At 54.0% G+C, this 16,489-nt stretch overlaps 1 protein-coding gene across 1 annotated transcript in view; it reads right to left on the bottom strand.

Annotated features, from left to right (window-relative positions):
* The window catches only part of STK32C (serine/threonine kinase 32C), a 101,441-nt gene extending 85,192 nt beyond the window's left edge, over window positions 1–16,249 (bottom strand). The window contains exon 1 of the mRNA XM_023636825.2: window positions 15,850–16,249. Coding sequence (XP_023492593.2) covers window positions 15,850–16,111 — 262 coding nt within the window. The 5' untranslated portion in view covers window positions 16,112–16,249. The remainder of the gene's footprint in view (window positions 1–15,849) is intronic.
* Between the last annotated feature and the right edge of the window lie 240 nt (window positions 16,250–16,489).

Genomic DNA, 16,489 nt, shown 5'->3' with positions numbered 1-16,489 from the left:
CATCAGGCTGGCCACAGCACGTGAGGTGGGGGAGCAAAGCAGCGAGGCCGGAGGAGGGTAGAGATGGCATGCCACCCAGGCGGCCAGCTCGGAACTGACGTGGACAGTGCATTGGGGTGCTGCGCAGGTTGGAGGAGTGGCCGGGTCTTGGGGAGAAAGCGTGGCTCTGGCCACCGCACTGAGAACACGAGGAGCCCAGTGAGGATGCTCAGCTGGGGCCGGAGAGGAGCTGGGTGGAGACCACGGTGCTCGGTGCTCAGGGAGGTGGAGGCAGCAGCGGGCCCTGGCTCTTCCAGGGAAGCCCCGAGGACACCCTGAAGGTCAAGGTGCAGCACGAGTGAGAGAGGGGCCCCAGCAGGGTTCAAACCTTGGGTCTGAACACCTAGAAGGATGGAGGAAAGCGAGGCGGAGACTTCGAGGGGTGCAGGCGGCGGGGGGAGATGGGAATTTAATCTTGAACATGCTGGATTTGACACGTCTGTGAGACACGCGGGTGGCGGTGTCAAGTCAGAGGCTGGATGGAGAAGTCTGGAATGTGGGAGGCGTTGGCATATGGATGACATTTGAAGCCGTGAGTGTAGCGAGAAGAGGGAAGGAGCCCGGGGTGGTCCAGCGTCACAGGGTCGGGGAGAGGAGGAGGCTCAGCCAGGGCTGTGGGCGTCCTGGAAGCCATGTGAAGAGAGGGGTTGAGGCGGTGTCCAGAGCATCAGGCTCTGCCACGGGTCAAGGATGAGGAGGGCTGAGGACTGGGCATGAGGCTTAGCCATGGGGAGGGGACCTTCTCGAGAGCTCTGGGGTGGTGGACAAGTCCCGCCTCCAGTAGGTTGAGGAGAGAACTGGAGGGGAGGACGGCAGGCAGCAAGGACAAACTGCTCTTGAGGAGTTTTGCTGGAAGTGAGGAGTGAGGAAAAGGGAGAAGGCACCAAGCAAAGATTTCTCAACATGGGAAATAACGCTGCTAATTTACCCCACAGCCACACGTCGAATGAACCTGAGTGCTCAGCATGCTCCATCAGGAACACAAAAACGCCCAGATCACTCCCATCCACCCGGGGAGCATGACAAGCCCACAGAGATGAAACGTGAACTTGGCACAATACAGCTCAGCTCAGCCCTGGAGTCCCAGGAAGCTGCATCCGCCATCCTCTGGCTCAGAGCCAGCACCAGGACAGCTCTTCCTGCAGCCCAAGACACTGTGCCTGCCTCCCACCATGCCCTACGGACAGGCGGAGGTGTCCTGGGCCTGGGGCGGCTTCCTGGAGGTCAGGATTCTGGGCCTGAGGCTGAGAGGTGTGTGAGGACATGTAGGGGATGCACCTGGGGGGTCAGGCCATACGGGCAGAGGTCACATGGGCTCAAGAAAGGAACAAAGGCACGCAGTGAACAGCGTCCAAAAGAAATAACAGACCCAAAATGGAGTCACTTGTGCTAAGCCCTACCAAGACTCAGACTTCAACCAACCGCAGTGTCAGCCTCTCCCAGGAGGGGATTTTAAACCAGTCTGTCTGGAATTCCCTGGTAACAGTAGTGAGGTGATCCAGCAGACAGACCCCTGCCCTCCCTAACAGAAGGCGACTTTGCCTGAAATAACCCACTCTTTGAACTTCTTCACCCCACCCTCTTTCTGCCTACAGAAACCTTCCATTCATACAACTCCTCGGAGCTCCCTTTTATCTGCTAGATGGGATGCTGCCCGACTCACGAATCGCTGAGAAAAGCCAATTCTGTCTTTACATTTACTACGCTGAATTTTTGTTCTTTAACAGGAGTTAGGAACAATCCAGGGTCACTGGAGAAAAGTCTGCAGCCTGGGGACCCCAGGTTCCCAAAACAGGGTCTGCACCACGCTCGCCTCCAGAGCATGGGCCCTGTGCCTCTGCCCCGCGGCCGAAGCAGAATTCCCAGGTCGGGGGCTCGGCATTGGGGTTTAATATTCTTGTAAACTTTTGATTAAAATAAACCTTTCAAAAAAGTGCACATATGACAAGTGTTCAGTTCAAACAATTTACAAAGAGAACACACCTAGGTTCTCAGCAACCAGGTCAGGAAACATAACATTCCCAACACCCTGGAAGCCCCCTTGTGCCCCCTCCTAGCCAGGGTGCCATGGACCTGCCATCTAAAGTCACATCTTGACAGCTTAAGATCAGAATCTCCGCTTCTGCACTTGTCACACACAGGGAACCAGTAGCACGAACGCGTGCACACTCAGCGGTGGTTACGGGATTCAGCTCAGCTGGCGCGGCCCTGAGACATTCATTCTCGTTGTAGAGAGGACTGCACTGTGCAAATAAACAGGAATTTATGTGTACGTGTAATGTCGGCGGACACTTGGTCTGGTTCCAGCTTCTGGCTGTTACACACAGTGCCGTGTGGACATCGGTGTGCACACCTTTCAGTCCACAGATGTACACATTTTGCTGGGTCTATACCTAGGAATACAATCCTGGGTTGTAGGCGGCAATGCACCCACCCACCCCCCAAGCCAGAGACTGAAACAGCCTAAGGCTGAACACACTGGGTTTACTGCTCCTTGTGATGAGGGAGAACACACCCCGTGGGGAATAGGGGCGACTCGGGAACAGGGTGTATGAAAGGATGGACAACACGGTTTGGGCTCATGGCAGGGACCTTCACAAAGGCTCAAGCAGTAGGGCCTCGATGCTGTAGGAACAGGGGCAATTCTATGGCTGGGCATCTTAATAATTCCTCCATAGAAGGTGGAAGGAGTGAAGCAAGTCCAGAGCTGTGATTAGCAAAGCAGCAGCCACCACTTATATCAGCCGGGACAGGGGAGTCTGCTCACTGGGGCTTGGGCAATGTCCCCGTTTTTGTCTGTGTTCAGATGGGATTATGGTGGGGGGGGGTCTTTTGTCTTGACCCATCACAGTCACATGGTGGTCCTGCCTGATGTGGGTGTTCTGTGAAATGGTTTATGTCTGACAGGAGAATGCCAAGGCCCAGCAGTGAGCGCCAAGGCCAACTCCTGGACGTGAGAGGCTGCACTCTCCCCCACAGGGTGTGCGTGTGTGGTTTTAGCAGGTTCTGCCAAGTAGGTTCCAAAGTGGTTGTATCAGTTCATACCCCCTCCGCCAGCAGTGTACAGAGCAGGTGCACAGTAAATGGCATTCAGCTAAATGAATGAAGCAATGGGAAAACATTAGACCCTTAAGCCAGCAAATGATGTGGTCAGCTCTGTGCTCAAGCACAGAGAGGATCATCCTCTCCCAGTAACAGTGAGCACACCCAGGATCCAGATCTTGGTTTCTAACACCACTCCCAACAAAAGGGCCAGGGCTCCTTGGAGAACCGGTTGATTCCAGGACTGGGTCAAAATGAGCCTTAAGTGCCAGAAAGCACGGAAGTGCTCAAAAAGGAGCGACAGCAAAAACAATGATGCAGTGTGCCAAAGGAACAGGGAGCCAACTGAAGAGCTCCCAATGACCAAGGCGAGAACAATGTGAGAACAAATAAATAAAGTAGGATTGGATTATAGCCCAAAGTACAAAACAAATACCCATGAGTCCACTGACATAAATGAGCCACTGAACAACAGAATACATGGGAGGGGTAGACAAACCTTCTGTGCAGAAGAATTCCAAATAATTTTATGTAGATACCACCTCAAGGAGGGGGGCCATAACCCTCCATCCTTAAGTGTGGGCTATGCATAGTGACTTCCTTCCAAAGAGGACAGTATGAGAAGGGGGGAAAGGAGTAACTTTTCAGTGGAGAGACCTGACAAACGTGACCTCAGCCAGAAGCTCAAGGTCAACACCCACGGTGCTGAACTACGCTGATGGTGTGCCCCCTTGACACGGTGTGAGAGAGGACACTTTTCTCTGGGGTCTTCCTCCCAAAGATCCATAACCCCAGTCTGATCATGAGAAGAACTAATCACGAAAATCCCCATAGAGGGACATTCTACAAAACACCTGACAGCTATCTTCAAGACTGTAAGGTCATCAAAAGCGAGAAAAGTCTGAGAACGGTCACAGCCCACAGCAGCCGAAAGAGAAACAACTGAAAGCAATGTGGGATCCTGGATGGGCTCCTAGAACAGAAAAAGGATATTAAGGTTAAAAACACAGGAAATCTGAATACACCACGGACTTCAGTTACTGAGAATGGTGCTGGCTAACTTAATGTGTCAACCTGACTGGCCATGGGGCCGGATATTTGGTTAAACGTTAATCTGGACGTGTCTGTGGGGGAGTTTCTGGCTGAGATTAACACTTGAATCTGTGGACTCGGTAAAGTGCATAGCCCTCCCCACCGTGGGCGGGCCTCGTCCAATCCACTGAAGGTCCTGAGAAGAAGAAAAGGTGAGGAAGGAGGAATCCACCTTTTTTCCTGCCTCGACGCTTCAGCTGGGACATCTCATCCCATCTTCTCCAGCCCTCAGATGTCGGCTGCCCGGCTCTCAGGCCTTCAGACTCAGACTGAGTTACACCCGTGGATGTCCTGGGGCTCCAGCTTGCAGACGGCAGATCCTGGGACTCTCACCTCCATAATCACGTGAGTCAATCCTCTTAATAAATCTCCTTTTTTACATATATTTGTTCCATTGGTCTGTTTCTCAGGAGAAGCCTGACCAATACAGTAACGTATCCATATCGGTTCCCTCGTTATGACAAATGCACCAGACTATCGTAAGATGTCACCCTCGGGAGAAATAGGTGTGGATACACGAGAACTCTCTGTAATACCTCACAACATCTTTGTAAATCTAAAACACTCTAAATAAGTTTATCAGGAAAAAGTTTTTCAAAGGTAAATACATGTTGTATGTATTCAGGTATGGATTGGAAGGTGACGCAAGAAACTGCAAACAGTTGTTAGATTGGTGCTGGGATTACATAAAACATTGGAATTTCTTAATACTTTTTCTTGTCACTTTTTGTTATATAATACAAAGCTAAAAGGAAAAAGCCAGATCATTCTGGCAACAGTGTCTGGTGGCTAGATGGGCAGCCATACAATCTATCATCCAAACCAGGACACGTCTAAGAGAGAAAGGGGACGCTATTAATAATCATGCCCAGGCAACAGGCGTGATCGGGATGTTGGGCAACCGGGGATGTGCGGTCACCGTAGCGATGACGGAACTGCAGGCTTGTGCTCTCTCTGATGACCCTAGAAAGGGACTCCAGGGCCAGTGGGGAGGCTAAGGGGAGGAGGTGGGGGCCAGGGGCAGCCTGGGCCAGGAGGTGCCGGCACTGCCTTGCGGGGGGGCAAAGGTCCAGGAATGGTGTCCATCCAGAATTTTCTCTCCTCTACCACCTAATTCCTCTTACATGTTTCAAGTTTCCCAGGTGCCTGCATTGTTGGTACCATGCCCAGCTTTGGGGACTCGGGGGCTCATCATCAAGTGAGCCCCTTATTTTCTGCACGTTCTGACTGCTGTGGGCTCCAGGGAAGGGCATCAGGATCCTATGACTGAGGATTCTGCCGCCTGAGTCTGAGCTTCACACAGCACCCTCTGCAAGAGCCACCAGGGAGAAAAGCGCCTTGGGGTCTCCCTTCCAGCCATGGCCCCCATATGCCTGGACAGCCCGCCACACCCACTCCTCTGTCTCGGCTCCCGCTGCCTGCAGTGCCCCACAGATCTGATGGACGCACCCCCCCACCCTCCAGTCAAGGTCTTCCAACTGCCAGATGCAGTTGACCTGCCCAGCCGTGGAGCCTGGCCAGCCCGGCCAGCCCGGCACGAGCAGACTACACACGGGGTACAGGGCCCAGCACGAGCAGGTCACGCACTGCAGACGGGGTCCAACAGGAGCAGGTCACACCCCAGGGATGGGTCCAGCTGTTTCTGCAGTACGTGGTTTCCTACCTCCCACTTGTCTTTGCATCTTTCTTCCTCTCTCTTTTTCTTTCTCATTTTGCCCCCTCTCTGAGTCATGTACTACCTTTACAAATGATCCATTCTACATGGGCAGCTAAAATATGATTTCAGAAACACAAGATGACCTCGATATTGAGGAAAACATTGGGGGCGACACCAACAAACAAGACCTGGGACAGCCACAGGGGGGTCCCACAGCAGCAGCACAGGAAACCGAAACCAGGATCTCTGGGACTCCCCAGCAAGGTCTGAAGAATCGGGGGGACATGATGAGAGCGCCGGAGCCGGCTGACAGCCAGCGGCAGGTGCACAGCCTCCTGGCTTCTCAGACTTTCCCCTTCACACTTGGGAAGGTGCTGACTTCCGCTCAGACTTCAGGTTTGTTTCACATTACAAGCAGCACTTCCCTCCAGGATCCTCAAGTTTCAATGCACAGAAGATGCTTTGTGTCCTCCCCATGTTCTGGGGGCTCTGAAACAGCAACCTCGGTGTGCTGGTTGGTGCTGGGTCTGCTTGGCTAAACTGACATCCTGCATGGCCCCCAAGAAAGAATTTGTGCAACACCGGGAAGGTGGGCACGAGGCACGGAACCGGTCTCTGAGGTCACTGCGGTCAGACAGGCTGAGAAACAGGCCAAGATGCGAGTGGCTTCCAGCTCGTCCCTCTCCTCCCTGCCCCACGTCCAGCTCTTCCTGACAGCTAGCCCTGCCGGCCGATAGCGGCCCCAAGAGCCCCAAGATGCCGACGTCACCATGAGCACTTCGTCCTCTTGAACCCAACTGGACCTGCAATTGCTCCACCAGTGGAATGCGGCACAGGTGACACTGTACCAGCCTGGGCTCGAGCCTCAAGAAGGCCTGGTGTCATCTGCTCTTGCACCCTGGGGAGCCCTGCGTACCTTCAGGAAGTTCTGTTCTCCTGCTGCAGAGAGCACGGAGCGGGAGAAGCCCCGAGACTTCAGAGGACCACTGTGCTCTCTAAATACACCCACAGGCTCTCTGACGCTCCCTTCCAAGGGCAAGCCTAACTCCCCAACTCGAGGGTGGGCTGGACACACTGACTTCCTTCTAGTGAACAGAATACAGTGGAAGTGACAGAGTGTGACTTCAGAGGCTGGGTCCTTAAACTCACTATGGCTTCCTCCGCCCTCTTGGCTCAGGGGCGCCAGCCGCCATGCTGTGAGATCACTCAAGAGCCTGATGGAGAGGCTCAAGTGTGAGGAACCTAGGCCTCCAGCCAAGAGCCGTGCGGGGGAGACAGCCTGGGAGCAGACCTCCCGGCCCCAGTCCAGCCTTCACACGATGCAGCCCCACTGACATCCACCCTGCAGCCTCCTGAGGGACCCTGAGGCAGAGCCCCCCCGAGATGAGCCACTACTGAATTGCCAACTCCCAGAAACTATGAGGTGACGTTTATTGTTTTAAGCCACTAAGTGTTAAGGTAATTTGTGAAGTAATAATAGACAACTAACACACCAGACAACAGTGGGCACGGAGACCCCCAGGGACACAACTCATGGAAAATCTTCCACCAGCCTCCCACCCTATGAGCCATTTTGGCTGAGAATGAGGCACCACGTACATGAGCGAGGAAGCCACTGTGGATGTTCTGGCTCCACAGACGTCACATGGAGCAGAAAGACCCGTCCCCACTGGGCCCTGTCCAAATTCCCAGCCCACAGAATCATGAAAAATAATAAAAATTCTTATTAAGTCACTAAGTTTTGGGGCAGTTTATTACCAGCAATAACTAACAGTGGGCCTCACGGGCATGAACAGTGCCCAGTGTGAGAGACACGGTGCCAAGACCCCGTTCCCTACTCCCAGGGCCCAAGTGCTGCGGGAATGGTGGCTCTGAGTCAGAAGTGGGACGTTGACAGGGAGGACGCAGAGCAGCATGACACAGGGAGGGCCGAGGGCCTGGAGAAGGAGGCATCGAACACCACGGCAGACTCTCCTCACCCGCACGGTGCCACGGGCACGCTCGACAAGGCCGACACGGGGCCGTGCCCAATAAACCCACAGAGAAGCCACAGACACAAAGTCATCCACTTCTCGCTGTTGTGACAAGTTCCACTTTGTGCTTGTGAAGCAGGAAAAGTCATGATGTGAATTCCGAAAGCAAAGAGGCCTTCCTGAAGTCGACTCGTAGAGAAATCGATGTGCTCAGCTCCTATTTTTAATAAATTGGGGGCGACACTGACTCCCACCCACACCATCTCCTTGGCTTCAGAACTTAAATAACATCGAGCAGGGTTTTCGCACGATCGACATGGGCTTGTGTCTGGGCTGGCAGCACGTCAGAGACCATCTGTGGGCCCGTGTCACGTTTGCAGAGACAGAGGATGGGGGGCAGTGACCCGTCTCACAGCTGGATGGAGCCAGGCCAGGGCCAGCCCCCAGGTCCGCCCTCCACTCTCAGCTACACCGATCTCACTCAGCTACCTTGGTTTTTAAATCATAGATTTCAAGTCAATGAAAAAAACATTTTTTGATGAAGTGGGCATCCCAGTTTTTTTAAATAACAATTTCATTAATTATTCTCCCAAATTATCTCAAATTTTGGTCGTTAAAATCATTCAGCCCGTTGGACCTGGCTGGTGTTTGGGGAGGAGAGAGGAGCCCAGTATGTCCTCCAGGGCGCCAGCACCAGTGTGTGCCCACACCCGGGCGGGAAGGATGCATGCCGAGAGAAGCTCTGGGCACAAGACGCCAACACAGGGACAACACGTTGACCCCACCTAATGGATAGTGAGCAGGTCTGGAGAAGGCCCGTGCACCAGGCCCACGAGAAATGGCTGGGGAGCAAACTCTAGCTGTTTGTTGGAATATTAGCCAGTAGACAGAGTGGTTACCAAAGCTTTATTTTTATCTATAGCTTTACATAGATAGTGGAGATAGGCAGGTAGGAAGAAACACATAGTTCAACTTTTTTTTTGGTGAGGAAGATTGGCCCTGAGCTAACATCTGTGCCAGTCTTCCTTTACTTTGTATATGGGACACTGCCAGAGCATGGCTTGATGAGTGGTGTAGGTCCACGCCCAGGATCCAAACCCACAAACCCTGGGCCACCAAAGCAGAGCACGTGAACTTAACCACTACGCCACCGGGCCAGCCCCCCAATATATTTTTTGCGTGAGGAGGAGGAATCTGAATGGGAAGGAAAAATGACACCAGGTAGAAGGCCAGGTCCCTAACTAAGGTGAATGCCCAATTCGGCTCTGAGCTTCCTACTAACAACAAAACCAGGACCAGGGCCACAGGGCACCGGCTGTTAACATAAGAACCAATGGGCTCAAGAGAGGCCGGAAGGGCTGGCCTGGGGCCTCCCAAGAGGGTTCCACCTGGCATGGCAGAGAGCCCCATGAGCACTCCACAGCGAGTCCCATGGTGTGAGGGCTGGACCTGCGACACTCCCGGTGCAGACCGGTGGGAAGGCGCACATCCTGCTGCCTGCTCTGGGACAAAAGGATCCCAACACCAGAAGGGGAAGCGTCTACGCACCCCTCAGCATCCAGCCACGGTGGGAATGAGGGGAAAGATGCCAGGTCCCAGCTTTCAATAAAGGAAGGGGTTCAGGCTGTAGCGCTGGCTGAAAACACAGGATACAAAATGCTAGTTACGTTTTGGTTACACATGCAAAGGGCTATGCCCAGGAAAAGACTGTGAGGAACAATAAAGAAACAAAAGCAAGACTAACGGAGATACATTACCCCACTGCAGCGCTGGCGCCGCTCTAATAACTGGCAACTGTGTAACAGGAGCCAGCACGTCTCCAAAGGATGGAAGAACTCTCCCATGCAGCGCCCACTGTCCCAGGAGCGTCAGGGTGGCCAGCACCCTCGCTGCTCTTCCCACCTCAGGGACTGGTGCCAAGTGACCCAGCCCCATGGGTCTCTGCCTTCACCACTCCACCCTCTGTATACGCCCAAGACCTCCCTACTCAAAGTGTGTCTGCGGACCAGCAGGGTTGGCAGCACCTGGGAGCCGGTTGGAAATGCAGACACCCTCAGGCCCCACCCCAGATCTGCTGAATCAGAATCTGCATTTTCACAAGGTCCCCAAGGGACTGGGAGCCCATGACAGTGGAGAACCTGCTCCAGGCTGTCCTGACCCTGTCCCGAATAGGTGCTTTCCCATGGCTTTGCCTCCCTCAGACCATCTCAGAGCCTCCGCAGGCTGCATCCTCAGAGAGAAGCCCTGAACCAAAATTACCTCCACTGCATTCTTGCTTTACTTCTCAACTGGAAAGCCGGGTGGTTAAATTTTTAAAAGAAAATCGGCTTATTTTTAGCATTTTAAAACGCACAACCAGATGGATAGACACGCAGAGCTGACATTTGTTACATAAAGAAGCACGACAGTAGGTCCCAAGTCCATGCTAGACCAGCCTTGCCAGCCATAAGGAGACAAACGCATCAAGCTCCTGGCTGCCCGATGATTCCACTGGGACACCAGCACTGTGCCCAGGAACCCGGAACCCAGGAGAGAACGTGCAGGGCGGGCTGGGACGACACACCCTCCTCCCCAGCTTGAACCCAATCCCCACACCCATACCAGGTGCCTCTGCCTCATTTCTACCAGCTGGTAAAGGACCCCACGGTCTGTAGCCACCAGGCTTTTGGCCGCCAAGGCCCCTTATGGTGGGGAAGGGTGTGTGAGTTGCCATCAGCCCAAGTCTGGGTCACACAGAGAGCCACTGCCCCACCCCCGCCACTCCCTTTTCCCAGGGTCAGAGGGAAGGAAAAAGGCACCTATTAAAACTCAAGTCCCTGGCCCGCTGGAGAAAGGCTCTCAGTAAACAGGGATGGACTGACACCCGGAACCATGGCCCCATCAGCCTGACGAACACCACGCACGTGCACCAACGCCCTGCTCTGCCCTGCCAGCTCTGGGTAACACAGTGATGAAAACGTGGAGCATGAGCACCGTAAAGGAACCAACAAGGCATCCTTTGCAGGTGACATGACTGAGCCCCCAGAAAGCCCAAGGAAAGCAACTCGAAAACTATGAGAACCAAGAGGCGTCTCAGCAGAGCGGCCATCTCCAGGATGAATATTATAAAAAGGAAAGTTTTCCTTCGCACCAGCACTAACCAGTGTGAAACATGATGGGTACAAAGATCCTATTCCCAGTTCAACAAAACAGGCAATCAATACACAAGAAAGAACACAGCTTAAATGCACTCAATTAAGCAAGCCAGGCCTTGCAGGAAGAAAACTTTCTCATTCCATGTGAAATGTTATTCCAAATGGATCCGAATTTTCAATATAAAAAGTGAAACCACAGAAGTACTAGAAGAAAGTGCAGATGCAGGATTAGAAACTAAATTGTTAACTGTGCCTGGAAAAGGACTTTCGTAACATGACATCAAGGCTGATATCGATGAATGTGAAATGATATCGATGAATCTCACTGCAGAAAAATTAAACACACCTGTACGAAAAAAAATCTAGCAACATTACAAGATAGACGGCAAACGCGAGTGGGGGAGTGTCCAACGGCAAGCCTCTACATACACGGAACGGCGGAAAGAGAAGGACTGCAAACATCCCAACAGGAAGTGCAGGTTGGGGGTAGGCGCCAGCGGTCCACAAAAAGGAGAATACACACGCCCCAAACGTGAAAAGTGGAAAGACTGCCAATCTCAGTGGTAACCAAAGAAACTCAGAGCATTGACACGTCTTTTTATCTTTTAGCTTGTCAAAAAATAAAAATATCACGAACACCCAGAGTTGGTGAGAGTTCAGGGAAAGGACTTCCGTGCCTCCTCGAGCAAGGCAACAGTGGCCCTCCCTCCCTGGCCCGCTCCGCTGAGGGCAGGTCTCCCCTGTTGCCTCTCCTCCAGCCACTCCTGTCCTTCAGTTTACTTACTCATGTTTCCTTGTCAACTGTCGTCTCCCTGCTTCGCCCTCTGTCAGTTACCCCACACTTGCAGCAGCCACATCTACTGGTCACCACCATATAATAAGCACCCAGGACAGCAGCTGGCTCATGGAGAGACCACTCCCGTCTAGAGAGCTGGCCAGATGTATCAAGCTACTTTACACGGGCACTCCTTCAACTGGGAAATGTCATTCCTAGGAATTTATCCTAAGGAAATAATGCCAAGTGCACAAAGACGAATATACAAAGATGTTCATTGCTAAACTGTTTACCAGCTGGTGTCTGAGCCCCACTCCCCCACACTGACCCTATCCCAACAAATTCAACCCAAATTTCTGGGGGCGGGGCCCAGGCATTCGTCGTGTAAAAGAGCACCCATTGAGTCTAGTTCACAGCCAGGGTTGAGAACTGCTCTTGCAAATTTAGCCAACAAATGATGCTGTAGGTTTATGAGGCGTTTGCGACACACTGCTAAGTGAAAAAGCAGGTTAGGACAAAATCATATATAGAGTATGATCCCATTTCTGTATCAAAGAAAAAAGTGTGTTTCTATATGGCTGTAGGTGTGAGTACATTCCTAGAAAAAGGCTGGGGAAGATGCACACAGGAGCATTCACTGCAGAGATCTCTTGGTGCTAAAGTTACAGATGTCTTGGTTTTCCCACTTAGGACAATTTTAGGAAAGTATAAAATTTTTACGAATTTATACATTTTAATGGTTCTATAATTAGGAAAAAACAAACTTTTTTTAACTTTAAAAAAGATGACTTAGGACCTGGCAGCCTGCTGTCTCACCTTTGTACCCACCACCCAACAGCACATGGCCAGGCATTCTACAGGGCCTCCCCGAGCTCCAGGTTTCTCTGGGCAAGGCAAAGCTCCTCAGTGGTTAGCCACTCCCTACAAGTAAGCTAATGCCACATTAGGTTTGAACAAGCCATGATTGGCTGAGACGGGCGGGTGCCCCGCCAGGTTACCAAGCTGCTCAGCAGGAAGGTGCTGGAACCCCCTCTCAGTACCACCCAGCCTCCTGATTTCACAGGGGGGTGCCAAGACAGAGAAATGAAGGGCTTGCCCAACACTCTGCAGCTCTGGGGCAGAGCAGCAGAAGAAATGCAGGTTCCCTAGCAAGTTCAATCCCTGAAATCAACCACTCTGGAAAGTCAGAAAGGGGCTAGAACGAGAGGATGTGTGGGGTAAAGGGAAGAGGAGAAGCTGCCCCTTGGTTCTATGTGAGGAAGAGACACAGAGAATTCTGGACACGCACCCAGCACCTGCCAAAGGAGGACAGTGGCTCCAGATTCCAGAGGACCAATAGGGACAGAGGATGTTTAAGATCTTCCATGTCACAACTGTGCTGTTTAGTTGAAATTTACCTGGCACTGTTAAATTTCCCTCTTATTTTCTTTTTTCTTTTTCTCTGCCTACCAAATTTGATACACTAATTGGGTATTTTAATCTAAAAAATTCATCAGAAGGTCTCACATTGCCATAGCAACCGTGAAGCCCCAGTCAATGCAAGTCACCAGCACTGCAGCGTTGCCTCTTTCAGCCCGCTCTGCAGCGTGCCCAGACAGGGATGGGACCCCTGTCTGGAAGGTGGCAGGGATGACCGCACCCCCTAGCCTGGAAAGAGGTGGGGTTGGGGCCATGGCCCCCCTCTGGAGACACTCTCCTTCCTCCTTTCCAAACCCCATTCCTTCCGTCTAAATGAACCCCGTGGCCTTCACACCAGAGCTGCGCAGTGTTCTCTCTGCAAACATGTGCTGTGACTCTCCAGCCATGTGTGCCCTGACCATGCATGACACGCAAACGCGGAATCAAAGCAGAGCCAAGTGGCCGCCCACCCACATAAGGTCCTCAGTCATCAGGCCCAGGGCCAGGCTTGGCCTCCTGATCTCACCAGGTGAAGCCCGGATAAGTCACGGTCACATGTTCAGTTTGGGGATGCGACCACCATGTCCAGTCACGAGCAAGTGACACACACCCTAAAGAGCACGTGTAGCCAAAGTCAGTTACCCATCCCCCACAAGCCCAAGTGGTTAAGACTCAGCACTCCCACCACCATGGCCTCAGTCTCTGTCCGCCTCAGGGAACCACACCACCCATCTGTCAGTTGTCATACTGTGGTGGCTGCACATGGCTGTGATGCTGAAAGCTGTGTCACCAGTATTTCAAATACCAGCAGGGAGTCCCATGGTGGACAGGTTTCAGCAGAGCTTCCAGACTAAGAAAGACTAGGAAGAAGGACCTGGCCACCCACTTCCAAAAGAATCAGCTGTGAAAAGCCTGTGAAGAGCAGCAGCGCGTTGTCTGATAGAGCACCAGAAAGTGAGAAGATGGCGCAAAAAGACCAGGTAGGGTTCCGCTCTGCCGTCCACAGGGGCACTAGGAGTCGGAATCCACTCCAGGGCACTAACAACAAGAAGCCCAGAACAGCCGGTACCTCTGCCAACCTACTATACAGGCAAATGAGGGGGCGGGGGGACGAGCAAAATGACTCAAATCAGATTGCAAACATCATAAACAGACCCTGTGCTCTTTTTGTCTTTTTAATGACAGTTGAATTCTGAGACATACACTAAGAATAAATAGAAAACCTCTACCTTAAAAAGCTGAAGGCAGCCTCTGTGCACCAATTCCCCTATCACTGCAGGCGCTGCCTTGGAGAGCACAACGCTAAGACACGCAAGAGCGGCCAGCCCTGGGCTGACACCAGCAAGTGCTGAAACCAGATGTATTTCTCATCGTGCAGCCAGAAGCTAGATGCAAATCTGCCTCCTGATCAGTTCCCAATTCACTCTGGGCTTTCCTTACTTTGAATATTTATGTTAAAAACAAAACATGTGACGAATGAAACACTCCCAGCAGTGAGTTCTGCTGTCTCAAAGTTCAGAACAAAATGACCGGCAGGCCCAGAACACACCGTGTGGGTGTGGCTGGCCCTGAATACCCCTCCCCTGCTGAGGTGACCAGGCTCAGCCGAGTCCAGCAGCCCCGGGCAGCGCATGGGCAGGCTCCCCATCACTCTCTCTGACAACTGCCGGCACATGGCCTGCATGTTCACAACACTGGCCTGAGGTTGTATTATTGTAATTTCCTATAATGCTTAAATTATTTATCAGAGAGAAATAGCTTGGGCTCTTGAGCTGAGCTGTGCTCTAAAATTATCAAAGATCCACCATACCTCTGCAGGCTGCCTACAAACGAAAAATGCATATTTCAACTATTTTAAGAAAATGTCAAAAAGCATCAATGTGTCATCACTGTACCATTTAAATGATCTGCGTGACATCTGTAGAAAAGAGCTGCATGTTTCATGTGAATGTATCACAGTGCCCCAGGGGTGGACACTGCACAGCCACGTTCCCTGTGGGTGCTAAGTCAATGGTCCTGGGGCCCACCAGGGCCCCAGGAGGTGTGCCTGCAGGGCCTGCTGCCTGTCACCTGCTTTCCACCGAGCCGACCTCTGCGTGGCCACCCAAGGGACACCTGTGCTCCAGGTGGGCAGCTTTTCTTGCAGGGGGACCTAAGATCAAACTTGTTCCCTAAAGAGCAGACCTTTGCACAAAGGCAAGGCCATCTCTGCGCACATCTGAGTGTAAAGGTCGGGCTTGGCGCCACGCGACACCATCACTTGGGAGCCAGAGAGCCCGACACCATCACTTGGGAGCCAGAGAGCCCGGAGGGCAGGGCCCCGGGCGCCACCTGTGGGGCAGGCATCTCGCTTCGCAAACTCGGCACACCACACGTGTAGAGTGACAACTGAGCCCGCACATCGCGCATAAAAGGAAAATAAAAACCCACAGCCTTCACCGCAGCAGGCGCCGTGGCGCTAAGCCCCGAGCTACCCGGGCGACAGACACGCCGCCGGGGGACACGGAGGACCCAGGCGGGAGCCCCGGACGCGCGTGGGCACCGCAGCCACGGTTCGCGAGTTTCCTCGGAAACCGAAACGCCCCGGGACGCCTTCCCACCCAGGCGACCACGGTGTCCGGACGCGAGGAAATCCTACCGCCGCAGCCGCCCTGCGAGAGGGCGTGGGGTCCCCCGGTCGCGCGTGTGCACGCTGTCCCCGGGAGCGGCCCAGAGTCCCCGCCGTGCGGCCGCACTCACCGTCCTCCTTGTCGTCAAACACCGGCCTCCGCGCCGTGGCCGCCGACATGGACGAGCCCATCCTCTTCTTCCACTTGCTCCACGCAAACAGGGGGCGCGGCTGCGCGCGGGCATCGCCCGAGTCCCGGGCCCGGGGCTGGCCGGCGGTGGACGGCGGCGGGGTGGGGGTCGCGTCGGGGCCGGTGGGGCGCGCGCGGCCGGGGGGCGGCGACCCGGGGGACGCCGCGGCGCTGCTGCCCCTGCGCTCGGCGCCGCTCCTCATCGCCGGGCCTGGGTGCGCGGCGCAGCTGGAGCCGGGTGCATGGCCCGCTCGCCGGGCCGGGAGCCGGAGCGGGAGCGGCTGGCAGCGCCCGCCGTGCGCCCCAGCCTTGGCGCTCGCGGGTCCTGATGTCGGGCGGGCTCCCGGGACTGCAAGCGCGCGGAGGCGGGGCCGGGGCGGGGCCGGCGGGAAGGAGGCGGGGCGGAGCCGGCGCCGGGGGCGGGGCCGGGGCTGGCTGCAGTGCCGGGTACCCACCGCCCACCTCGGGAGGGGCGGGGTCCGAGGGGGCCGCGACGCCGACTGACAGCAAGGAAGAGAACGAAGGAGGGGCTCCCAGGGACGGGGACAGCTCCGCCCGGCACGTCGGCGGGGACTCGGGGG

Source organism: Equus caballus, chromosome 1 (genome assembly GCF_041296265.1).
Source record: "Equus caballus isolate H_3958 breed thoroughbred chromosome 1, TB-T2T, whole genome shotgun sequence".
In the NCBI taxonomy this organism is placed as follows: domain Eukaryota; kingdom Metazoa; phylum Chordata; class Mammalia; order Perissodactyla; family Equidae; genus Equus; species Equus caballus.
This window is presented reverse-complemented; position numbering and strand designations above follow the sequence as displayed.